General features: G+C 40.0%; 1 protein-coding gene across 1 annotated transcript in view; it reads right to left on the bottom strand.

Annotated features, from left to right (window-relative positions):
- Window positions 1-25,973, bottom strand: part of ksr2 (kinase suppressor of ras 2) — an 84,561-nt gene that overhangs the window by 15,608 nt on the left and 42,980 nt on the right. Inside the window, exons 5-12 of the mRNA XM_041042334.1 lie at window positions 23,336-23,508; window positions 11,425-11,494; window positions 10,069-10,152; window positions 9,656-9,741; window positions 7,539-7,645; window positions 4,746-4,914; window positions 3,843-3,884; window positions 2,215-2,284 (exon numbers count right to left, since the gene is read on the bottom strand). Coding sequence (XP_040898268.1) covers window positions 2,215-2,284; window positions 3,843-3,884; window positions 4,746-4,914; window positions 7,539-7,645; window positions 9,656-9,741; window positions 10,069-10,152; window positions 11,425-11,494; window positions 23,336-23,508 — 801 coding nt within the window. The remainder of the gene's footprint in view (window positions 1-2,214; window positions 2,285-3,842; window positions 3,885-4,745; window positions 4,915-7,538; window positions 7,646-9,655; window positions 9,742-10,068; window positions 10,153-11,424; window positions 11,495-23,335; window positions 23,509-25,973) is intronic.

The raw sequence follows: 25,973 nt of genomic DNA, 5'->3' as shown, positions 1-25,973 counted from the left end.
GCCGGGTGTTGGGGTCTGAGACAGGCCCTCATTAACCCTGGGATGAGGCCATTAAGGCCAGAGAAATCTGCCAGCTGCCACCGCAAGAGCATACAAAGATGTGGGAAAGGAGGGACAATAGCATTAATTAAATCAGAAGAATATGGGTTTCATAACCGTGCTAATGTATTCCCATTCTTCAAAAGGCAAAGAACAGGAGACTGTGAGCATGGGAGTAGGAGAAATAATGAAATAGTAAAATTGTCCATCTACAGAAATAGTAGATGGTCAAAGACAGTGTAAGATGATTTTCACGTGTATTCTCACCCCCTTTTCAAGAGAATCTTTCATGATCTCTTTTCATGATTTCTAAATATTTAGCTGCATTTAAATGAGACTACCTGGGATTAAACCGGGGCTACATCTCCTCAGCTCTGTTAAATAACGTGGTGCTGTTATTGAGCGATCCCAGAGGGGAAATTCATATTTCACTCACCCCCCCCGCATGGAGAATGGATTACAGAGTGAGCTAGTGTAAAGGACAGGACTTCTTGAACCAGTAGATTTGAAATGTCTTTCTCAAGAACATCTTCCTACTTACTGCAACAGTTTCACGACCCTTCACAACTCACTTAAAGGCATAAATGTTTTTGTTGAGAAGGGATTCTTTGCTAGTTAAACTGTTTGGAGGCATTTTGGTCCTTTCTGATGCAGCTATATAAAAACTAAGAAACATCACATTAGATAGGGGCAAATTACTTACTGGAATAGATACCACTTGATTTTACAGAGATTCCTAAATAAGAATCTGGCTAAATGGGTATCTACCACTGCTGTACTGTCTGTAAAACATCATAATTTTAGATTATTTTTATGCTAGCATGCAACAAGATGATATCTAGCGCCTGTCAAAGCCACACGGGAGCTGTGATTGTTGAATGCATGACAAGCATTGTTGTTTCATGGTAACCTGCAGAGATTTTACATAATCACTTGGCTAAGAGGAGCTGGCAAATGCCAGTCGGTGGACAGAGTCTGGGCCTTAACCAGCTGCTTTTCTCTCTCTACCTGCCCAATGAAATAGAAAATGTTCCCTATATAAATTAATATCTTTATACAAGGGTCTGCTATATCCAAATGAAAATGACCATCTTGTCTTCACTGAGCTTCCCTCCCCCAGAGATCAGCTGCCTACACAGCTGCAGCTCATTCACAATCAGCCTCAGTGTGTCTATAGAGACCAACCTGTCTTGGTCTGATCATCTCTGTCGCTTTGCTGCTTTAAAATCCCTACATGCATTTGCCGCTCCTCATGCAAAACTGCCAATTGCGCTTTGGAGTTCAATGGCTAAATATAATCTGAACATACAGAAAATAATCTTCCTGTCACATCATAATCATTATGGTAATGAATGCACCAGTAGTCATCAGACAATCCCATTCTATTCAAACACAAATGGAGCCTACTGTGAAGTATGTATGCCACTATTTGTTGTTATATGTTGTCCTGATTTTTGTCGTTTCCAGACATTGCTTTCCTTTCTTTATCTCAAAGCTGGCAGCTGCTTCAGGAATGTGGCAAATGCAGCTTTTTTAAATCCATCACTAACATGTGCAGCTCCCATACCTTAATTTAGAAACTCCAATACCATTTGCCTTTCTCTACCTAGGACCTTTTCAAGACTGTGTTGATATTTTGAAAATAAAATTAACTGTGGCATCGTTTGCTATTGACTGATCCATCATAATCCATGGGTACAGTCCATATTTCATCACAATTGACCATCCGCTTGAAGAATGAGGTTTTCTTGCCCTGTTTGTTGTGATAGATTGAGATCCTAATCTAATTAAAATCTGGGTCGAAAGGCATCTCATCATTCCTCCTCCTCTTCTTCCGGTTGTTTTCCTGTGACCACTGGCTTCCTCAAACAGCCAGTGGAAATCCAGTTGGCATCCCAAGTGTAGCATGAACTAAAGGCCATGCTAACATTAGCCTCTGAGTATTCGTCATGTTGGCCTTGTTGGCCGCATTGAAATTGCCACCCAAATATCTGTGCTCCAATAAATTTGACTTGGCCTCTGACCAGCAGCCACAGAAAGAAAGAGAGGAGGAGGAGGAAGAGAAGAGGGAACATGCAGATGAGAGGAAGATAACTAAAAGAAGAGGCTTTCTTAATTTTTTTAAATGTGGCCATGTGGTTTTATTGAATTCCCGATGTAATAGATTTTACTCACCCTGGTTCAGACAGGACAGGGTGCAGGATGACCTGCGGCGCTCTGCTGGGAGGAGCCTCTGGAGCAACATCTGGAAACATTTCACATCACAGCCACAAAACATCAAACCAACAAATCACAATAAAGTTGCATTTAGTATTTAAACATTGTTTACACATTTTTATATTGTGCATTTAATGCCCGACAAAGGTCCATGACCCATGTGCAGGAGTTTCCCTGTGTACCTGGTGTGCATTAGACAAAGTACAGGTTAGTGTGACTGGTGCAAAGACACATCAACATTCTCTGAACCATATTGAATGGCTGTATTTTTTTTTCTATTCCTTTTTGTAAAAATCAGCGTAGAAAATGTCCCCATGATGGGAACATTGTTGGCGTACTCTGTAGAGTGGAGAGATAATGTGTTGATAAACGGGAATGTGATATCACTTTGCTGCACCTTCACAGTGTGCCTTTTACAGTATGTAAAATACATTCAATTTGATCCCCATAAAAAAGGGTGCAGAGAATACACTGCATGTCTTATTATGGAGGAAGAGCAGGTTGAAATGTCTTTGCTACTCTGTGGAAGCGCTCTTGTTCAACATCTAAGATGGAGTAAGGTCAGCTGTTGTATTGTATCTACCTCTGAAAGACATCAGAGGATTCGTTGCCACGCTCGCCGACTGTGTTGGCACATCCTGACAATATGTGACACAAAGTAGGAGCCACAGAAAACATTCCCTTTGTGGCATGGTGCATTAGTAGCTGGCACTGTTGTCTCACAGCATGAAGGACCTGGTTTTGTTTTCTGTGTGGAGCCTGCATGGATGTTTGCATGGATTTACTCCAAAGACCAGCAAGCCAGAAGGATTGGAGGCTCTAAATTATCCAGTGGTGTGAATCTGAGCCAGTCATATATAACAATGACTGTGCGCAATCTCTGTGACAGGCTGGAAACTTTTGCAGGTTATTCTTGCTTTTTATCAAAAATGGGAAATGCTTGAGACCCTTGTGACACCAAATCATACTGTAATTGCCCCTGGGAGGCTTGTTGAAATGGTTTTGGTTTTTTTTTTTTTGTTATCTTTTTAAACAAGAGCCAGCATGTACAGCAAATTTAATTCAACAGGTAGTTCCACTTACAGCATAATGATTTTAGCATAGCAGATTTTAACAGTAAGTGGTAGTGTTTGACCGTGTTGTTATGCAGCACATAAAGGTAGCTGATGTAATTGAGGTGGAAAAACAGGCGACAGTTTGTGTGACTACAATAATCACAACCTGGGTCCCACTGTGTGCTGTATATTTATGCATTTCCAAAAACCTGTCTCCCCGGATGTTAGTTACACTTTTCCTCACACCACTCCAGGTTGTCTCTGCTGTAATAACCTGCCAAATGAGCAAAGACTGTGTGGCACCAGTGTGGACAAAAAGCAAAGAGTCCAGGCATTGACAAATCATTAGGAAGCCCAAATGAGAAAAGCAATGAGTGGGTGTTCGGGCCAAGAGTCTTAAAGCAAGCCAAGATGAGGAGATGAAAATCACCACCAACATCAAAAGAATGCTTCTCCTCCTCCTCCTTACTCATCTTGAGCTAGTTGCAGAGCATTATGGGTAGGGGTAATGATCAATTATGAGGTACTTACCTGGGAAGATGAACTGTTGTTTGTATTTGAAATAACTGGAGGCTGCAGAAAGAGACAAAAGGAAAGCTAGAGTTTGATCTGAAGTTGTGTTGCCTTACCAATCTTATGTGGCTGTTTGTTTACAGCCAAATTAGTTCATGAAAGGGTTATGTGACCCGGCCCTGCTTCACGGCACAAATTAAAAGTTCAAACAAAGACATTTCTCAATATTAACTGATTAGGCGTTACCTTATTTTACTTGGTTTTCACTCCCTCTGTTTACGGGCTTTTAGCAGAATCACTGCATGTCACAGCCAAGCACAGTGTAGATCCTTTTTTTCAGGACAAATTGAGCTACTCAAAAATGCTATTAATTTGCATGTAAATCGTGCATGAGTTGTACCACTGACACTGCGATCAACTTGGTGCTCCTTTTGATTTCAAAATTAGCATCAAAATTTGTCCAAAAGTTGGTTTATACTTGGTTTGACCAAATACTTGAAAAAACGGATATTTCCATCAGCCTCAACTACAATTTGTCTTTTGCGCTAATTAGCTAATTTTTAGTATGCTAACATGCACAAGATCTTGGGTTCTTTTTTTGCTTTGTTTAATTGTGTTTCATGGCAAATTAGTTATTAGCAGCTCCCTCTTTGCACTGCAACCATGGAAACTGGAAAAGTATCAGAGAGTTACTTTTAAAACTGAAGAAAATTTCAAAACATAAAGATTATGAGGGCAAAACTTTAGTTACAAGTCCTTTTTTCTATAATTCCCAAACTTATTTTTGGATGTTTATCTGAGATAGACATCAGATACATTAATATCCTCAGGAAGAATTAGTCAAGGCTAAGTGTTAATTGTTTCCTCTGTGATAACCCTGTAAAATATTTAAATTCAAGGGCTGTCAGGTCATTCTAATACCTGTCAAGTTGAACTGTTTCTGTTGCCGCGCTGACTGCGGGGAGGGGTGTAGTGGCGAGGGGGGCGTGGCACTGCTGGGCAAAGGAGGAGCTGGAGAGGATGGGGTGGAGGAGGTGGTGGATGAGGGATTACTGCTGGAGTCTGGTTGGTACGGGACTGGGATGTGATCCTGAGAAGAGACAGAAAAGAGACGGTCAACAGAAGTCTTACTTAAACTTCAATATAGGTGATTTTGCAAGTTTGAGTCTGTTAATCACAAAATGCTTGAACTCTATTGTTAGCTCCTCTCTGAATCATACCAACAGTTTCTGGATTGATTTTCTACCTTGCAGGCAGCACTTGGTTTTCATTAATTTCAATGTGCAAAAACTTGAGACTTGCCTGACAGATGTAATCCATCATAATGAGCAATATGCTGCCTGTACTTTTTGGACAAAGTTGTGTTATTATTGTGTGGGGCTGCAGATGTAAACAGGAAGCACTGTGCTGAATGGTGCATTCAAGGATGCTCCAACATGCAGGAAAGTAAGGTTAGCTAAAATTAAATCAGGAAAATGTCTTTGCATTCATACTCTTATCACATCTGTGCATATTTCACATTTTTGCTGAGGAGAATAAAAAACAATTCTTCCTTGGCTTGCTTTTGCCAGCTCCACCTTCTGTGTTCATCACATCCAGCCACAGACAGTCCCTGAAGTCCAAGTCCAGTCCACTCAGTTTCTCAGTAATCCTGCTCCAGGTCACATCTACTCAGTTCATATAACTTCTGGAAGATGTATCTTTGTTACCAAACTCATTTTTAGATCTACATCATGACCACTGTCTAGACTCCATCCAATTTCATTTCTTATAATGGCTAAATATAATGATTTCATAATGGAGTCTAATCAAACAAAGCCTGCTTGTGTACCACTCTTTTCAGTAATAACTCCTAAATAATCACTTTTTTTTTCTCTCCTGATTGCACTGACTCAGCTGAAAAACACATTATTAATTACATACATACAAAATTTAATCCAAAAGACGTAGAGTAAGCAAAACTTGGTGGGAAAAACTCTTAATCTCAGATGTCAGGGCATCCTTGAATGCACTAACAGTCAAGGATTTCAAAATTGTTCCAGCATTTAACTGCAAAGCAATGATAATGTAACTGATGAAACATAAAAACAGCACACATTTCAATTTGATGGATTATGTTCTTCAAGCAAGTTTCAAGTCTGTACTAGTTGGTTTTTGGAGCCAACTGAAGTGAAGGGGAAATCAATGGCTGCCTGGAAGGTGGGAAATCAATCTAAAGACTTAGGGTATGCTTTGAAAAATGCTCTGAAATTATGCAAAGTATATGCAATTTACAGTGAATGAGGTAAACTGGTGTACAACCAACTCTACAATTTAACTTCTCTGCAAAAATAAAATGACACATCGGGCTGAAAGCAACATGATATTTGTGGTTATTCTCGTGTCTTTGATATCGTTTAAACAATCACACATTCAGATTCACATTCAAAAAGCTAATGGCAATAATACTACTATCTTTTAATGGTGAAAGTGTGGACTGACTATGTATGAAAAAAATATACTGAATAGCTTTCTTTTTCTATTTGCTTGATGTGTGTTATTCTTCTCTTCTGTGTATTAGCAGAGGTTGTATCCTTACTAAATTATGCCCCAGTTCAAAAAAAGCCTTGAATACTTTGAGCCTAAATCTGCTTTTTTCATAACAATTAAAGTAGACTTTTTAGTTTTAGGTTCATTGAAGTATGATCAAACACAGGATTAGAACCTGCCATTACTGCCAAGTTGACTGACAGGTCTGTTATACACGTACAAGCACCAAAGAACAAAATCTGAAACTAAAACACTAAAGTTAATGACTTCTGTGAGTGTTGAAAGTTTATTTTACATCAGTATGTTTGCAGAGATTAAGCAGGATTATATCTTCAGTTATAATCAGTAATTATTTTTCATGATCATCCCAGTAAGATTTCAGATTAAAGATTAGCATATTTGATCATATAAATATGAAATTCAAGACTTTTACAACCTTGTAAAAGTTGACTGAAAAAAACTTGTGGATTCACTGCAAATTAAGGATCCCACTTAGGAGATGTCAAAGACAACCAAAAGTTCCCATGTATCCTCATGATACTGACATTAACGTCTGCTCAAATGTGTTAAAACCTCCAGTCATATGCTGTGTCAGGTTGTATTTTAGTGATACCTTTGCTTTCACATGCAAACATACATTTATCGTCTGATGTCTTGATGTTACATTAGATATGATGGCAAAACAATGGAAAAATACATACCTACATTTCTTAAAACCTCCAACTCTCAGTTTGATATAGCAGAAATTCAAAACAAGGCTGAAGTATAAAAATGACCTGTTCACAAAGATATTGCCACATGATCTGATTATTCTTCACCAGCACGGACTAATGCAAAAACTGTGTATTTGTAGCGTGTCTCACATTTACTGGCTCACATACACTTTCTTTCTTAACAGGCATTTTTGGTTCACAAGATTTCCATCGTACTATTACCAGCAAAATCTTTCCTCTGGAAAGGAATGAAAATTGTTAGATGTGCTGGCTGTAAAATATTCAATGTATGAAAACAAATCCATCTGTGTAAACATCAATACTGCTGAAGATATTTTGGTACGGTCTCATGATCCCCTGGGAAAGACTGGATGACTCATAACCATTTTCTAGCCCCCAAAAATGGAAGGAATGTGATATGTAGGACAGGTTACTCACAAATTGTAACACACAGTTTATTTTTTACACTTACCTTGTTGATTTTGTTGGTTTTGGGGAGCGTCTGACTGATGTGCAGGTCTGTGTACCTGAGCGGGTTGTTGATGTCACATGGCACTGATTCGGTCCGTACCAGACGAGCTACTACAGGAAAGAAGCACAGAGGACCAGTGAGACTCTGCGGGAGACCGACATTAAACAATAGCTTCAGTAAAATTAGGAAAAACTCATTATCAGGACCTGCTTCTGATGTGAAAAATGAACAAAATGTCCTTTCTTGAACGCCATCCATTTGTTATCGCATTCAGACACTTAAAAAAACTTTCCTTAAGCAAACTATGTCATTAAGAAATTGTCACTCTCGCTTACTAAAGTAGGTTAGAAGGAGTCTAATTAGTGTTCTTTACCTTGAGTCGTTCCTTGGTGATCTTATTAGGGGGAGAAAGGGAGGGAGGAAGGCAGAGAAAGGACAAAAGAATTTCAATTCTGGTAGCAGATAATGGGAATTTTTTCACTGCTGTCTCCGTCAGTATAAACAGTGAATGACGCAATCACATTTGTCAAACCTAAGTGCCTTAATTAATCAGCAGATAACTTTTTATCTGTTTAAACCAGGAGAGTCTCTCTCACTTTTTTAAATGGGGATTTAGCTGAAAAAAAAAAAATGTCTTCCGTAGTTCTAAGGACTCAGACGTTCAAATATATGAATAATCATGGGGGCAGAAAGCAGCTGGGTTTAAAATCTAGAAATCTAGCTCTGGTCCTAATACACTGATTTAATATCCAAACAGACAAAACTCATTTTAAAGCTTTCGCTGCTTTGATACAAGTTTGGTACAGCTACAATGACCTTAAGTTTCAGAAATGACCAGCTTTGGGAAACTTACTTAAAAAAACTGTAATCAATTACTCATATTATTAATAGAAAATGAATTGCATTACTTCACTGGTCAATAAACTTTGTGCCTAAACATTTATTGGCTAAATTAGTCATTACGTTGCTTTCATTACTCAGCCTAACTGTGTCGCAGGTGCTCCGAAGCCTCCACAACCTCACATCACATCTTCTGAATTTAACAAGTGTAAAAATAAAAAAAAAAAATGTGTGATTGTGATTTAACAAATGGCTGGCCTACATTTTGGAGGTATTTACATTATTTACTGTAAAGTTGTGTTGTTCACATATCTTCTGATTCGAACCAAAACCAGGTGGATGTTGGCGAAGCAAACGGTGGTTAGCTAGCAGCAAGACAACTTGTGAATCGGTAAACTCTGGAGTTGCTGGGAGGCTTGTTTCTCATTACCAGGAGGCGCATTCCTGCTTTTGGCAGAGGAAAACCGCCTCCCCACAAATCTGGCCATTGTGCCAGGGAACATTTACTGAGCTGAATTAAGACAGAACATGAGGCAAATTTCAGAGGCAGCATGACTGCATATAAAGTCAATGGAAAGACACATGAGGGCAATGATTACACAAATTTGCCCAGGGTGACGCAAACTTAGGTGAAGACGCTCTTTCAACTTGCGTGAAAAATTCACACTTGTCCTGAGGGTTTATGAATCTTGTTCATAAACTAACAGAGATGAGAGGGAAACGGAGAGGTCTCTGCTCAGTTCAGTCAGAGGCTGTGCTGCCACACAAACACACACAGGCACATTCCTGTACACGGTGATGGTAGAAAGCTACCACCTGCATAGTCTGTACACTGGGCTGTTTGGGGGCAATCAATACAGACTGCACAAATAGTCCAGCGGTAAAATTTGCGTGAATGACGAAAAGCGAAAACTTTATTTTCTGTCCGAACAAAACTTCAAACTATTCTATCCATTCAACCCTGCTCAGTCAAACTCCCCGTAAGCCTGAAAACAAGTGGACTCCCAAAATGTTGAAGTAACAGAGCGTGGTATTAGTAACTGCAATGTAATTACTGAATTTCATTAGCAATCATCAGCACTGGAAATGACAAAACACTACCCTTACACAGAGGAAAGATCCATGATCTTATTTTTCTTCTGGCTCTTGAAAACTGAAGAAACAGCTTACTTTACACTAGAGAATTAAAAGTTTCTCAGAAAAATATTCCCATCAATGTTGATGAAAATGTGTATGGGGCTAATATTAGCTTTAAGGGAATGTTACATAAAAAATACCTTTGAGGGATTCTCGTCCGCCTCGCTGTATGATCAGTAAATGGCAAGGTGGGGCTTCTTTGGTGCATTTGTTGTGGCACTTCAGCCTGAGTACACACAAAAGGACAGGAACTTTGATTAGTTTCTGTTTTGTTGTTTGTTATTATTTTAGTTTGTTTTTTTTCCTCAGCCATGAAACCTATGTTTAAGCCCAAGTGGAAGCATTAACATGTAGAAACACAGGCAAGAGATGCAAATTGCTAATTTATTCAAGTGAGATAAAAACAAAAGGGTTCATAAACATGGCACCAATCAAAAAAGAAAAAAAAATGAAATGCACAGACAACCACAATAATAAGAGATATCAGTAAATGTGTGTGAGTAGATACAAATCACTGCCAACGTTGTGCAAAGAAACAGTTTTAATTACTCACTTGCAGTTTTTACATTTCAGTCCAAACAACATTCCCTTTCCACACACTATGCATGTCTGGGACATCCAATACTTTGTGGAAAACCTGCAGGCAAAAGAAGAGAGAGAGCGAGACAAGGACATTTAAAAAAGTCAAGACATCACTCTCAGCTTGTTGCACATCTATATGACATGCAAGAGCTGTGGATTACCGTGAGGAGAACACTGCTTCTGACCTTTTGCCTTTCATAACGTTCGCTCATTCTGACAGACAGCTTTTGTCAAAGAAGGCCTCACAATCCCCACGTAACCTTTCGGTGAGGATAATAGACGCCTGGAGAAGCTACTTCAGTGAAAGTGTTTACATACCAAATCTCCCTCACCTGCTGATTTAATTTGGGCCCATTTCATTTTCATTTCTACAGTAACCCTGTGCAAATGAACATCTAAGGCAGTCGCTCTGCAAGCGCACGACTGAGGCCATGAGGTTTACATCAGTACAACAATCGGTCCACTCTTAAAGAGTCGAAAACAGTCACCTGTCAAACAAACAAATCCACGATGTGCTCTGCAGTAACAACCAATTCCCTGCACAGGCTGACTGAGCGGTTGGAGCACGTACGGAGCTATTGGCTGTATTTTCTGATGCGGCGGCTGCATGCCAGCAGTGTGGCTGGCTGGCTAATGGCAGGTGACTAATGCAGTTTGACAGAATCCAGATCTCTTTATTAGGCCCCTCCCTCGCCTCAACTGAGAGGCATAACTCCATCCAAACTCTGACAGATTTTTTTAGTGGACTCCGCTGTCAGATATGAACGATGATGTGACATTAAGGCAGATTCTGCATAAAAAAATGTTCTTTCAGCACAGACGAGGCCCTAAAGTCACAGTGGTGCATTGTGTACCAGCTACGCAAATGCACTTATCTTAACAGGCCAACAAAGCAATCAAGGGCGCACGACAGAAGTATGCAAATTTGCACGTCAAGGAGATCGTTGTATGGAATAATGGCATTTCTCTTAAAACCAGCAATAATCTTCAAACAAAATGTCTAGAAATTACATTTGCACTCAGTTTCGCTGAAGAGGCTTAGAGCTTCTCTTTCCACCTTGCTGAATTTCAGCAGGCAAAACGCCCACGTCCCGGAGTTTGCTGAGATCCCACAACTAATACGGTTGTTTTGTTTTAGATCACTAACATTTGGAGTCAAGCAGGGTGAGAGAGACAGAGGAAGACAGACAAAGAGAGAAAGAGAATTGAGATGAGTTATGCAAGAGGCCCTTTAATTGGACTGGCATTCTATCATAGATATGTGAGTGTATGCGCACAGGCAAAATCACACACACTCACCCACACACACACTTTCCCTTAGGCCTACCTGTGTTTTATTGAGTTTCCCAGATCTCTTCGGGGAATCTGTGGGGACCAGCGAGGCACTGAGAGAGTGTCTGGAGAGGATGAAAGAGGAGAGAAGGAAGGTTGTTATGATTCTCTTTTTTTTTATTTTTATTTTTTTTAGTTAAATGGTTATACTGACACAATGTCTTTCAGAATCGACTAAATGTCTTGCATTAAAAAGTCGTTTAGCACATATGGCATTTCGGGGAATGAACTGATTTTGTAGCAACAAACTGACATTTTAGTGTCAGACTTAATCAGCTGCTTGCATATCATGCATGCGGTTAGTCGTGACTCACTGTCAACTCATCACTGTAAATGAGATGTTATCCTTATTGTCTAAGATAGATAGATTGGGGTTAGGAAAAATCAGGCATCTCCTGTGTCATGCTTTGAGTCACTTCAGACCATGATCTTTCCATAACCCTGGCGGTGGATCAGCTAAGGGCCGTGATTGCCTAAAAATATCTATAAATAAAAAAAGTTTCATTGTCCTTTTGTAGCTATGATCAGATATTATTGCAAGAGGAAAAAAAGGTTCCAAATATTTTGACAGTCATTGTGTTGCTGATAAATTCACAAAGAACATTTTAGAACTTGGCAGAAACGTTCAAGGTTCCTAATCATGTTGACAGATAGTCTGGGCAGCATTACAATACATATACACATACATTTATACATACATACATACATAATGAGTACTCATACTAATATGTATTTAAAGGAAGTGCATTATGAAGCAAAGTCAGACTACAGAGCATTTACATGAGGTAATAACAAAGACTATAATAGGTAACATACAATGAAGGCCAGCTCTTTCTGGTGCACTCTCTCACACCTTTGGAATGAAAACAGAATCAGAGAGTCAAGGTCTTGTCTGAACCACCTGTTTGAATTGTTTTCATGTATAGACACAGATATCTCCTATAATAAGGCCATTTTTGTGCTGCCTGTATTCCATTGTGAGGAACTCACACTAGTAATACAACACTTCTAAAGGTTTTCACAACAAAAACCTTTCGCTTGGTCCATTAGTGCCTGCAATGACGGAGCAGCCTGATACATTTATGTGCCACCTCTTAATACCAGGTGAGAATAGCAGCCTACACAGAGTTGTCAGTGGTGGCGGTTGGACGTGGTGGACAAGCATTGATAATGCATTCTTACGATGTGCCGTCTGACAATAATTTAATGACAAAAAAGCCATGCGGAAAAATGCTGACAAAATCGTAGGTCATACCGAAAAGCGCATCAAGCAAGATAATTTTTGTTCTTAGGGTTTTATTTCAATTTCTACAGAAAACCCACACATTACAGGCCAATTTATGTTATTTTCTGACTATTTTGACTATTTAGAAACGAACAAATGCAGTCAACCAAAACAAAACATGCAACAGGAAAAGAGGTATAAGTGTAATTTTCATCGCACCAACATCCTTTGAGATGTTGCTTGAAAGAATACTCCTCTGATTTAGCATTACAGTCCTATAACATTTTCAGACTCACAATGGAGAGTTTAAAAAGAAGGATCATCGATGGAGCACATCGATTCCCATCTCTTATTCTTTGAATTTTTTTGTCATTCCCAGTTTTGCCAACAAATGTGCAGTTTTGAATTCACAATATAAAGGAGAAGAGGAAAGGATACAAATATGAGTGAATCTGTGCTGAAGAGTCTTGAAAGTCATATGTGTAATAATTGAGTAATTTTCTGAGGACCTCTATGTGGACCCCTATTCATGAGCGTTATGTCATGTTTAAGCTGGAAACAAATTCCAGGAGGACGGGAGCAGAGGGAACTTGAGATTCTTGTGTGTGTGTGTGTGTAGGTGGAGGAGATGGAAAATAAATCAGGGAATTGTGAGGCTAAAGAGTAAGCAAAAAAAACAATCCCAAGGAGTTCTTTCCTAAGGCCATCAAACTCGTAATGCCTTGAAAATGAAACTGTCGGCTGAGGTGTGCGCTGAGATTGATCTCCATATAAGAGGACAGAAGAGATTCACTTCAATTAAGCTGAGAGGAGAAAGCGGGTTTCAGGTGGAAATTCTGCAATATTGCCAAAAGAATGAATTCGATGAGGACATCTTTGTCAGTTTTCATATTCACAGGCTCTTTGTTATTTTTGGTTTATTTGAAATAAAAGAGAAAAGGAATGAATGAATGAATCTTAATGTTTTTTTGACATTAAGATTCATTGTTTCCAATGTTTCTCCTAGGACACACAATCTTCAGATTAAAACCTTATTGGGTAAAGCCACAGTACCACAGGCAACTGTACTGATAGTTCTTTTTTAATAAGTTTACCATCACGACAGATTCGCAGCTTTGAACCATTGTTGGACAATTATGGTTCAAAGGTAATTGAGCCTGGCTGGGTAATGTAGCTTTCATGGATGCTGGCAAGGATCCTGACTTTAACATCTCGGATTCATGTTGGAATGGTGTATTAAACAAATCCCATCAAATCAAAACATTCTCCTTTCCTAACCATCTGAAAACAACATCTATACCAACATGAAGTTCTAACCCATAACCACAAGAAAAACATTCACTACTTAGATGCTAAATCTTCTAACAAGGAAACAGTGTCACGCCCTATCAGTTTATATTTCGGTATTGTGTTTGCCATGAATAAACACACCAAACTTGGTAGGTTACATTTTTCTTCCAGGTGTAATGGCAAAACGAAACAAAACATGTAATCACTTTATCTAGATGATGCCATGATATGTCATCAGACATGAGAGCGGAAAGTGTGTTGTGTGTGTACAACACACTTCCCATGAGAAAACAGAGATGTAAACTTATTAAAAACCCAGCATCCCCAGAGGTACCACCATTTGACGATGACATAAACAAGAGATCTGAAATATCCCAAACCTGACAGTCAGACACACCTCAAATACATAGTGCATAACCTTTTCAGTACATCTACACTTCCAGCAAGTGTGAGGCTGTTGTGCACGAATCGTCACTGCAGTTTTGGTGGCCTTAAACTGACACATCTTTGAAATCTGCGTAAATCCAATCCAACTACTCTGGGTTACTCAATGAAAAAAAATCACAACTTGCTGTTGAAAGCATTGTTCTGTTCTGGTCTCAATGTCTCAATCTCAGTGCTTTCTTGTGTACCATTAAACTGTACTTTGTCCAATGAAAGACATTTCTTTTAGGGAAACAAAGCCTAGATCACACAAGCTTCTAATGGTAAGCTGCACTTAATCTTTTTAACAATAATTGGTGTTGGACTGAAGTAGATGCTCTCAGTTCTGACAGCAGCAGATAAGACAGATGAGAAATCTTTGTGTGACTCAAATTTTTGGTCTGTTGAGGGGGCTCAGTCAGATTTATTCGCTGATTACAAGGCAGCTAGTAATTGTCAGCCGTTGTCAGCGCTAATCTCATGGCCATGGTGCTGTGTAGCATTTCCTGGTTCCTGAAACACCCTTCCTCCCCTTCTCCTCCTTCACCAGTGTCTCCAGAGGCTTGGTGTCTTCTCTCTGCACTCCGATGCATTGCTCAATTACACTCAATCAACCTGATAACTCAATAAAGATGGGGAACTGACATCATCTGCTTCTTGTCGGCCTTGTTGGCGACTGGCAGATGATTGGACTTGTCAGCGGTGTGGTCAGGGCTGTTTATCATTGTGTGTCGCTGTCTGTCTTCAGCGACAATAGTTGATGATTCTGTTGTCTCTCTTTCATGACGATCTTTGATGATCTTACCACTCCTCACAGAATGGGGGAGTGTAGACTGATGTCAGTAAGTACTCATGCTAACAAACTCGCTCACACGCCGCACGCTCACACACAGATGTGCAACAGTAAACAGTTTCACTGTAAACAGATAAACTCGCTAAACAGCATTTGCTGTTACCATAGTAACTACAGATGTTGGAATGGTGTATTAAACAAATCTCATCAAATCAGAACATTCTCCTTTCCTAACCATTTGAAAACAGTTCAACATCTATACCAACATGAAGTTCTAACCCATAACCACAAGAAAAACATTCACTACTTAGATGCTAAATCTTCTAACAAGGAAACAGTGTCACGCTCTATCAGTTTATATTTCGGTATTGTGTTTGCCATGAATAAACACACCGAACTTGGTAGGTTACATTTTTCTTCCAGGTGTAATGGCAAAACGAAACAAAACATGTAATCACTTTATCTAGATGATGCCATGATATGTCATCAGACATGAGAGCGGAAAGTGTGTTGTACACACACAACACACTTCCCATGAGAAAACAGAGATGTAAACTTATTAAAAACCCAGCATCCCCAGAGGTACCACCATTTGACAGTCACACATGTTGTGATAAAGATCCAGTCACATGACACGGCAAAACCCTGAAAACTTTAGGAAATGCAAAAACAACATAAGTCAAAATAGGGTGGATAGTTTCTATGTGTATGGATGCATGTGTGTGTGTGTGTGTGTGTGTGTGTGTGTGTGTGTGTGTGTGTGTGTGTGTGTGTGTGTGACAGATGAGCCTGCAGGAGCTGAGAAACCCCAAGGCGCCAGACAACAGTGTCCTACTCCATCTTCTCTGATTGGCCTCAGCCTAATTAAGCCTAGGCCTTCCTTCCCCCTCCTCCACTGGCCGGTCACATGACACACCCCAGCAGGCTGTGGGGTTGAGTGTGTGTGCGTGCGTGTGGTTGCGCACGTATGTGTGTATTTTTGTGCGGGTTAAAAAGAGAAATGCAACTACACGGAAAGATGAAGGAATATATGTTTCTGTCTGTTTGTGGGTTAAATGGAGGGGGGGGGGCTGGGTGTGTGTATCTGTGCAAAGATAAAAAGCCTTCTCAAGTCTAGGAGCCTATTTAGAGCCAAATATAGTTTATTTGACGTTAGACTGAGATGTCTCTCCAAGTGATTGACTGAGCGCTAAACACTGCTATTCCCCATGGAGGAGAGATTTTTACTGCAGGTAAAAGAGGAAAAAGTGGAGCAATTAAAAAACACAAGATGCATACACCAAGAAAAACACACACACACACACACACACACACACACACACACACACACACACACACACACACACACACAAAGTGTAATTCTTCTCATTTTTGGCACTGTCACCAAGTCATCTCACCCACACCTACTCTCATCATTATGAGAACCATCAAGGTCCTGCAGCTCAATGGGCAGAGTGTAGCAGTTTGGCAGTTTGGATAAAAGCTTCAACCAAATGCCTGAATGCAACTGACAGCGTAACTGGCACAGTATTACTGAGAGATGATCAACAGCCTAAGATGGGAATCCTAAACAAATTCATCAATAAACATCAGAACACACAGTTTGAACGAGGAGCTGAAACCTGTTTAGCGAGTCTGACATGACGGTATGTATGCAGTGGACTGTGCAGAGCAGCAGAAGAAGTGAACAGGACTGTAAAAAATGTGGGGGCGTTTACTGCACAATGTGCTGCATTATACCACATGAGTGTTATACGAGCGATATGTTACAGGCTGTTGCGCACCATATTCCCATCGTTCCTCATCCATGTGTTTTGATGAGACTCTCCACAAGGTGAAAGTACACAACCAAACAATGATTTGTTGGGAATGGAAGCAAGAAACCTACTGAGTGAGGGGTGGAAATAGACGAGAGGTTTTTTTTTTTCTATCGCTGTGTGAAGAAAAAAAAAAACTCCTCCGATGAACAAGAGACAAAGCCAGGTTGCACAGTTGCTATGACAACAGCTACACGCCGATCAGCCTTTTTGCAGAATACTGTGCTGTCATCTTTGACGAGCAAGAACACACACACATACAGGTTTACACATAACCCACAGACGCACACAGAATCCCTGTGATAAACTGACAAAAGCAATCACACTGTTGGAAAAATAGCAATTATCTTGGATGAAACAAGTATCTCCACAAGGCCTTATAGATAGCGGGAGTCTTTTAAGACTCGCGGTTTAAGTGTGCCAGTGAGACAGAGGGAGGAGGAATGGGAGAACAGATGATGCCTGGAGGCCTTATGGCTCGGTAGACACTTCCTCAGTTGGAGAACTCAAATGGCTCGGAGCGCACAAAAGAGTAAACCGGCTGACAGACAGAGCAGGTTTTGGTGGTGAGGCCAATCTGACACTACAGAGGGCTTTCAGGTGATGTAATGCATCCTCCGGCAGCAATATCAGAGATCCATATACAAATTTGCTGTCTCATTAGAAGAGAACACTCATGGACTGTGTCACAACCAGGGCCTTATGTCTTCCACGAGCTGTTCCTCATATCAAATTTTTTAAAAATGGTTAGATAAAGATCCCAAAGTGGACTGGAAAGATGCTTTAGTGGTGCTGACAGATGGAAAGCATCAAACATGCACACAGCATTCAATGCATCATGATCAAACACAGTGAACATTTAACTTGTACTCTGTATTATTTGTTTAAGAAAGCTGAATAGTGGGTAGTTGAATTAAAATCGGTTGCTTTTTAAACCACCCTGCTGGCTAATTGGCTATTAAAACAGTTTGTTTGGATTAGTTGAGGTGACAAGTTACAATGCAAATTTCCTCAGAGACCAGAGGCTAATTGATTGTTTCTCCCAGCAGTCTGCAAAGTTCACAATGGGATCAGTGGGATCTTTTTGCACAAAGATAGCATTTCAGTACAGATGTAGTAGCAGTACAGTATTCACAAAGACTCCTCTGACTTGTGGCACTGTTTCTAACACTTGCCCTACTTTCTTAGGAACCAACATAGTAACTATTGACCAGTCCGCCTGTTTATTGACAGGCGTTTATAACCTCCTCTGCAGGGTTTCATTAGTTGGAAGGAGACAAGCACTTTGCACCAGAAATAGAGTAAATTAAGTCCCACCTTCAAAACATTTACCATCTGGAAAACAGTTTTCTTTACTGGTGAACTGATAAAGAAGATAAAGTAAATAAAAAGTCACCGTCTTGGTTTACTAAGAAAATACTTAGGAAAATACAAAATATAGCCAAAAACAGAAAACACATCAATTATGGAAGTAAAGATGTCTTTTCATGGGGGCAGTTGAGATTAAGATTTATGTTTTCTATTCTGCCTACTGGTCAAAAATACAAGAAAGCTGAATATGCTCTCCATAAGTAAACATGTCAACATCCATTTCCTCGTCCCTATAAAGCTATGAAATGATGGCTGAATATCGACCTTTTGCATAAAACTGTACGTCTTCACTGAAATAACAGAATAGACGGCAACTTCAACTATTCTTCTAAGGTAGCTGTTTTTCCTCACCCTGTTTTAAATTTAGCTGTTATTTGTAGCCATTATTTATTTGCCAATTCTCAAAGGGACCTCCATTGTGGTGGCACATTCGGTTGCTAAGAGATCTGTGACGAGACTGCTCAGCGTCTATGCAAGGTTAGGGAGCATGGGTGACGTCACTAGAACACATGTAGAAATAAAAAGGGTGAGGTGTGCACAAAGCCTATGTAGAACATTTAAGCCATTTATATCCACAAGCACACACTTAGACTCCCACACTCTCTCTTCTTTTCTCTCTCTCTTCATCTCACACACATTCACACACACGCCGCACACACACATCAGCTTTGCAGGAGGTGTGTGTGTTGGTCGAGTCCCAGGTCTGGTGATGGACCTCCAAATCGACACAAGGCATCATCACAAGCTGTGCGCTCCAACTGTGCGAGCTCTAACAGCCTGAGGCGCTAGGGGTGAGCTGTCCGTAAAAAATGTCCCTCTGTGACTGCCATAACTTTTCACATTGGACAAACAATGACTTGATCATAACACCTGGAGCAAGAGCAAATGCACAGAACATTTAATATTTATCATTCAAGTTGACTATGAGGGTAAACATACCAGAGCAGTCCATCTAACTCCATGTACTGACACAACCATTCAAGTTCATTGTCTGCAGACTTTTTCTGGTGTTTGTGCATCAGAAGCTTTACTAAATAATTTCAGTTTTTGCAAGCAACAGTCTTTCTTCTTCTCCATGGTCCAGGTTAGAAGTCCTTCTTTCCCCACGGCACTCTAAGCATCAGAGTAAATTAAGGGTACTAAACAATGAGATGAAGAGGTAAATATTAAAGGCCCTGCACACCCTCGCAGGTGTTTGTTATTGTGGCTGATCAGAGCTCTGTATGGAGGTCACAGGAATTCACTACATGTACGCAAACAAAAGTTCCCACAATGGAGTAAAAAGGTGTTCATAGCATGTAAACTACATCTACCACTAATGACGCAAAATGAAACACACTTTCAGACAAACTCACTCAGTTCACACTTGCGCAATCAGTTGCAAAATCACTTGTGTGGGGGTTAATTAGGGGGGTTAATTAGTTTGCTAATATTGGTCTTGTTTTTTGTTTTTGTTTTTTTTAATCAGGGTTTTGCAAGTTGTTTAAGAGAAGCTTGTGTGTTGATTTTGATTGTGTGTGTGATTTAAATCTTCAGTAGGAGCTGAAGGAAAGTCAGAAAGTATTAAGAAATGAACTAACTCACTGTTGGTCTTGATCTTTCCCTGAGATTTGTTTACAATAAGGAAACTATAGAATAATGGCAGCCTTATTCTTTTAAACTTAAAAACGATGTGCACCTTTTCTCCAGAATCCCACTATGTGCCAAAGACTGCTATGTAATTTAACCATGGCATAACCAGACTGTCACACACAGTGTCTCGAGGTGGAAAACCAAACAAACTCTTAGGAAGACGCTGACGTTTCAGCTTCGACAGGGCACTGACTCATCCTGAGCAGACAGCGTTTGGTCACCTCAGCCAGTCTTGTGGGTCCTCCGCGTGTTTTGATTCAGATGACTAGAGAGATGAGTGTCGATGCTGTTGGCTGGAGGGTCCTGACGTATGAGATGGCAGTGATACCATAAACCCAAACATAGACATGGGACGGATATTTATCCTGGCTGACCGGACGCTCACACACGCCTGTCCACATGCTCACGCAGGCGCTCACACAACAAACACACGTTTGCCGTTCCTAAAATAAAAACAGGAGACCCTCAGAGCAACTGTGGAGCTATAACAAGAAAAAAGAAAGCATTTCACTTTTTCTCTACTTAGCTATTTACAAGTAAGTACAATGCGCAGGACTGATCGGATCTTCCACTCTTCTATTTCTGTATTATTAGGCAATATGAGGCCAAGTGTAAATGGTTGCTGAAGGACAGCATTGTAGGTGGGGGATAAGTGGTGTCTAGACCTCCTTCTCTGTTGAGAGATGGCTTCTCTACTTTAACACAGATAGCCACAGTCATTCACCTTTCAAAACAACTGTCCTGCCTGTCCAAAATATGTATGTTGTTGTCCTTGAAGGAGTGTCCTCTGTCCTTTAAGTGTAGGTAAACTGCTGAGCCTTGACCTTAGGAGTTGGCCCTCTGGTGCTGAGCCATGTGTCTGTTCAGTGGTTGCTTAGTTTCACAGATATACAGTAGAAGTCTGTGCATTGCATTGCACTGTGTTTTGAAAGGCTACAAGTTATAACGTTTAAGTTTAACCAAAGAAAAAAAAAAGGTGAAGTGAATTAACAGAGAAAAGACAGAGGTAAACATTATTCCCCCCCCCAGGGGCAAATTTCTCTCAAACTCAGTGCTGCGGCTGCTGCACACTCTGACGCAGACAGATCAGTTACAGTGCAGGAACACATTAATCTAGAAAAAATGCAGATACACTGATACGCAAACAGGAACCACTTGCATGTCGCCCTCAGCATTTACAGCTGTAATCGACACCAACGCAAACTACGTTTTTTAGCAATCTAAACTGTATTTGGGAAAACTGAAAAGCTTGCCTGAGGGAAGTAGCTCATATTACGGAGAGAAGTCAGAGGTGATGTTTCTGAGCAAGCATGCACACCGACTGCTCCCAGAAACCCTGGAGGAGTGTATTATAGATGTACAACTCCTTCAACCTTCAGAGATGTCCACCTTATCTTGGATTTTAGGTTTACAGGCAGGTTTCCAAACAAAGCTGTGATACCCACCGTGTCTAATAATGCTTTCTAGTGCAGCAGGATAAAAAAAGCAGCATGTACTTCCTCCTAAAAACTCTCCGTCTACGTAAGAAGTACTATCTCTGCTGTAGCCTGGAGCAGACACTGTTAACTTGGACGCTCCAGCTCAGTGGGTTGTCAGTATGCACTCCCACACGCACATACAGGTGGAGACATGGGAGATGGCTTCATTGTGAATGACTGCAGGCTTGTGATCATTATTTACAGCTTTGTGATCAAATATCATGTCCTTATCCATTAAACTTTCATTCATGATACTTGGCTTTCAGTCTTTATCTGCTGGTAGAAGGGTGCCAAACTGCTATCATTAACTTGTAGTAGTGTTTTCAGCACAAATACTTTTTTTTTTCTACATTTTCATGTGAAAAAGCGGTGCACTCCAGTGCAAACAAAGATTAATTAGTGAAACATAAACTGCACAAATTAATCCATTTTGCGTGTGGTGTGAAGGGGTCCTCCTCTTCTCAGGTTAACACATTCTATATGAACCTGAGCGCTGAAGGTGTGGAACCAGTTCACAACTTGTCTATACTGTGACATTTGGTTAACAGTCAAAAGAGTGACTACAGATTTAGTTAAAGACAAAGCAGATGGTACATGACTTTCATTAAAATGTCAAATTAAATGTGACGGATTTCTGTGTCAATAACAATGGTGACATTAGCAGCACTGTTTGTCATTGCACAGAATATACTAAAGGACCAAGAATGACTTCTGCCCAAATCTACTCTGTAGCCTGGCGGCATGGTGACTTAATGAATGGATCACATACAGCTTAAGAGAAAAACCTTACAATGACCTTTTGGGTTGCCATATTGTGAAAAATCACTCTAAGTGGTCACTGGTTAATGGTCTTTAACAAACCATTAACCATTAAGTCTGCAGCTGGTCTGTCACTTTCTATCTAGCCAACAGAACAAGCTATAAAGTCATTGGCTTTCATAAAGAATTTTTACAACAACTTGTAAAAAAATGGATTTTGGTAAGTTATCTTTTCAGCACTTTCCTGGTTGATCTGGTTTTCTCGAGCTGTGTTTTGTGCCATTAGACAATATATAAAAAACACTGTAAAAAACCTTATTACAAATATATACCTGCAGGGCTGCTTTTTCATCTCAATGTCTGTACTTTTTCAATCAAGTACATCCTTACTTCCATGTCCTCTCATGCATACGGTGTGTGATTATTCCATGTCATGCCCCTACCAACAAAAATGCACTGCTGTGTCCCAGATACCTCTTAGTCAAGGTCTGCAACTATTCACGACACTAAGTGATGACCATACATCACTGCTTTCCGTGACACGACCACCATTACTTTCTACTTTGCCTTTCCCCATCTCCTCCTCAGTGTAATGGCTTCCGCAGTATGCCCATAATGCATCAGCCAATAAGGCTGCCAATGTGCAGCAACACACCACCTCCGGTCATTATGACACGGCCTGACTGTTCATTTGTTGCATTTTCCAACGGAGCCGTTCTTAAGTATATTTTTAACAAAAAGAATTATGGAGGTAAGAATGATTACGGGTGCGTGAGTTCTCTCTGTTTTTATCACCGTGGAGAGGTCAGTTTGATTAAGTTCTCAGATGTCAAGGCAGACTAACACACCAAAGCGGAAAACTAGACAACTGTTGCAAAGCTGATTTTAGCCATTACAAATGCATTTAAACTCTCAATCCAAGTTCAGTTTTCAACCCCAGACTTAACCAGGCAGAGAGAGCAAAATGACATCCCAGAAATGAAACACTTCCTGAGAACTAAATAAGCAGATGTCAAATGGGATTAGAATATGGAAGAGATATATTAAAGGCATTAAAAAAAAATCTAATTTCATAAATGCTTGAATGTGAGCTGATTCAAAAAGAAGAGTTCACTTACTTGCAGAGGGTGTTTCTGCATGGACAGGAGGTGTGGAAGGGATGAAGGAGGGAAAGAAGAAGGATCGCAGCGATCGTTCGGTGTGGAGGGGTGAGCGTTGTGTGGGCAGATTCTCACAGCTGCCCACACTGCTGTGGATCTTAAGGTTCAAGGGTTTGGTCTTCTTCTTGGCTCTGAGGGAAACAAAACAAGCAAAATGAAAACAATGTGATTAACAGATTATGGGTATACCCTCATCAAACTTGTGATAGAGAAACAATGCTATTTAAATTGTAATGGCAGTAAATATCTGCACCAAGACATTCTGAACATGTTTGCTTCTGTCATTAAATGTGAAAATACATCCTGGCCTTACTGCAGGATACAACTTCAAAGCTGTATGGAAAGCTGTATGGCCTTCAGGTGATGCCAAATTATTTACTTTACCGGGACAAAGTCAAGCTAAATTAAAGCAATTGAAAAATGTTGATGAACAGCTTTTGACACATCTCGGCCTTTCTGTTGTTAGAAAGTATTTTTTTATGCCCTTAGATGGTTGTAGACAAAGTACAGGCTAAATGTAGCTAAGAAATTTTGAGGCATTTGCAAGGATGCCCACTACTCACCAAAATAAAATACTGGCTTTAGTCATTCAGTCTGTCAGTCAGAATTAAGGTGCTAAGGCTTCAGTCGCAATCACACAGGAGAGATACCAATTTCTCCACCCACAATAGTCCATATACATAGACCATGATGCAGTGCCGCTGCAATACATGCTGCATTTTGAGTATGTGATATGACTTTGGCTTTTTATGGAAAAACTCTCTCTGCTCCTACCATTAACTATCATTATTAGTCCTTCCGCCTACACATACTGTGTCCCCCACAGCTGAATGCAACAAGTTCACACAAGCACTTGCAGGGATATGAAAGTCACCCTGGTGGGCAAAGCGGGGTGAGAGAAAGCTGCACCAAGAAAGGTCATTTATGATACTGTCATCGCAAAATATATATATATTGCAAAATTCATATACGAGGAAAGCACCGAAGAACACAGATTGAAGAGAAGAGTTTAAGAATTTTGTCTTGTGGTTTCTTTTAATATGGTATGAACATCTTAGAAATAAATGCTTGTTTTTACTTCCCCTGCAAGAGGAAGTCTTTAAATTGGTGAGGCACCAGATAAAGAAATTGTCCTACGAACAAAACACTTGTGAATCCATGGACACCAGCACGCAACGAGCCACACAGTTATGGGATTAAGTGATCATGACACAGTGTGCAAGGCTGGGTGTGATTTTCATAAGCCACTGGCAGCAGGCCAAAAAGAAAACGCACTGCTGACAGAGAGCATGAGAAGAGCAGGCAGGATAGAGAGACAGACGATTACACAAGACACCACAACGAAAACGAGTTGATCTGAAACGAAAAGTCACGTATGATTTGACATATTATTATATATTAGTAATCATTTCAACTTGAATTTAATGATGGGATTAATGTTTGTAATTTATTGTTGATACATGATATCACTGTCAGTTTTACTAAATGTTAGATATTCAGTGTTATATTTACATATATTGTCATCACAAGGCTACTCTAGGTGTATCTAGAAGAACTCTACTATACAGATAACCCATTACAGTAGTGAATGGAATAATAGTTGCAGTATTAGGAGTATAAGTAGCAGGAATTGATTCTACAGTAGCTTTATACTTGTCATAATTTCCTATCAGTTTCACATAAGTCATACTGAATTTGAATATATTCCTGCCAGGTTTAAATTAAAGGTTTGTTTTCTGGCTGGCCATTGTTAAACTCCACCATGAAGAATGTTTGATTTAAGCAAATCTTTCTATTCAACATCTAATCAATAACTACATGCAGAAAAGCAAGTTACAGAAACGGCACATACAGAAAAAGACAGCCAGCTTTTCGGGTTGGCAGACTGTAATAATTTAATGAATTATCCGTTTCGAGGAAGGATATGAAACCTGCTCAACCATCTAAGCATCAGGGTGAATTTGAAATTTGAAGTTTTGAGGTTAATTTTGTGATAGGAGTGATGAGATCAAGGCTTAATGAATTAGCTCTTTAGACTAAGCTGAAAAGGGGTGTTACCACACAACACCCAACATCTGTCTCCGTGGTTACATTCCTGCTTTTCGACAGAAGCTTGGAAATGACTTGAAAAACATCTTTTTAAATGAGTTTTTCAAATCTCACGTCACCAATAATTCCCCATAATCACTGGCTTCTGTTTGTCAGCCCTGCTTTTTTCTGGGAGACCTTGGATAATTAAGCCTGAAAGTGTAATTTGTCTTTGTCAGCTTGTCATACAATTTGTCCTAGTAAAATTTTTTTGTATTTCAAGGTATCAAGATAGCACCTTTAAGTACACAGATCAGCTGGTGGCAGTTAGGTTAGCTATAGATCAAAACCTGCCCACAGCCTTTCTACTGACCAATTACCTCACTGGAAAAATGGAGTCATCGTACCTACAGGATCTTGACATGGATAAAAACACAACAGGGCTTCTAACAGGCTGAGGACACCCCAGTAAATACATGAATGACAGTTATAGCTGCGACAAATTTCTTCAGTTCCCCACAGGATTCCTGACAGTGTAAATACTGTTACTTTCTTATTCCACCACAGA

Source organism: Toxotes jaculatrix, chromosome 7, assembly GCF_017976425.1.
Source record: "Toxotes jaculatrix isolate fToxJac2 chromosome 7, fToxJac2.pri, whole genome shotgun sequence".
Classification (NCBI taxonomy): domain Eukaryota; kingdom Metazoa; phylum Chordata; class Actinopteri; family Toxotidae; genus Toxotes; species Toxotes jaculatrix.
The sequence above is the reverse complement of the archived record's forward strand: the minus strand, read 5'-3'. Positions and strand labels throughout refer to the sequence as shown.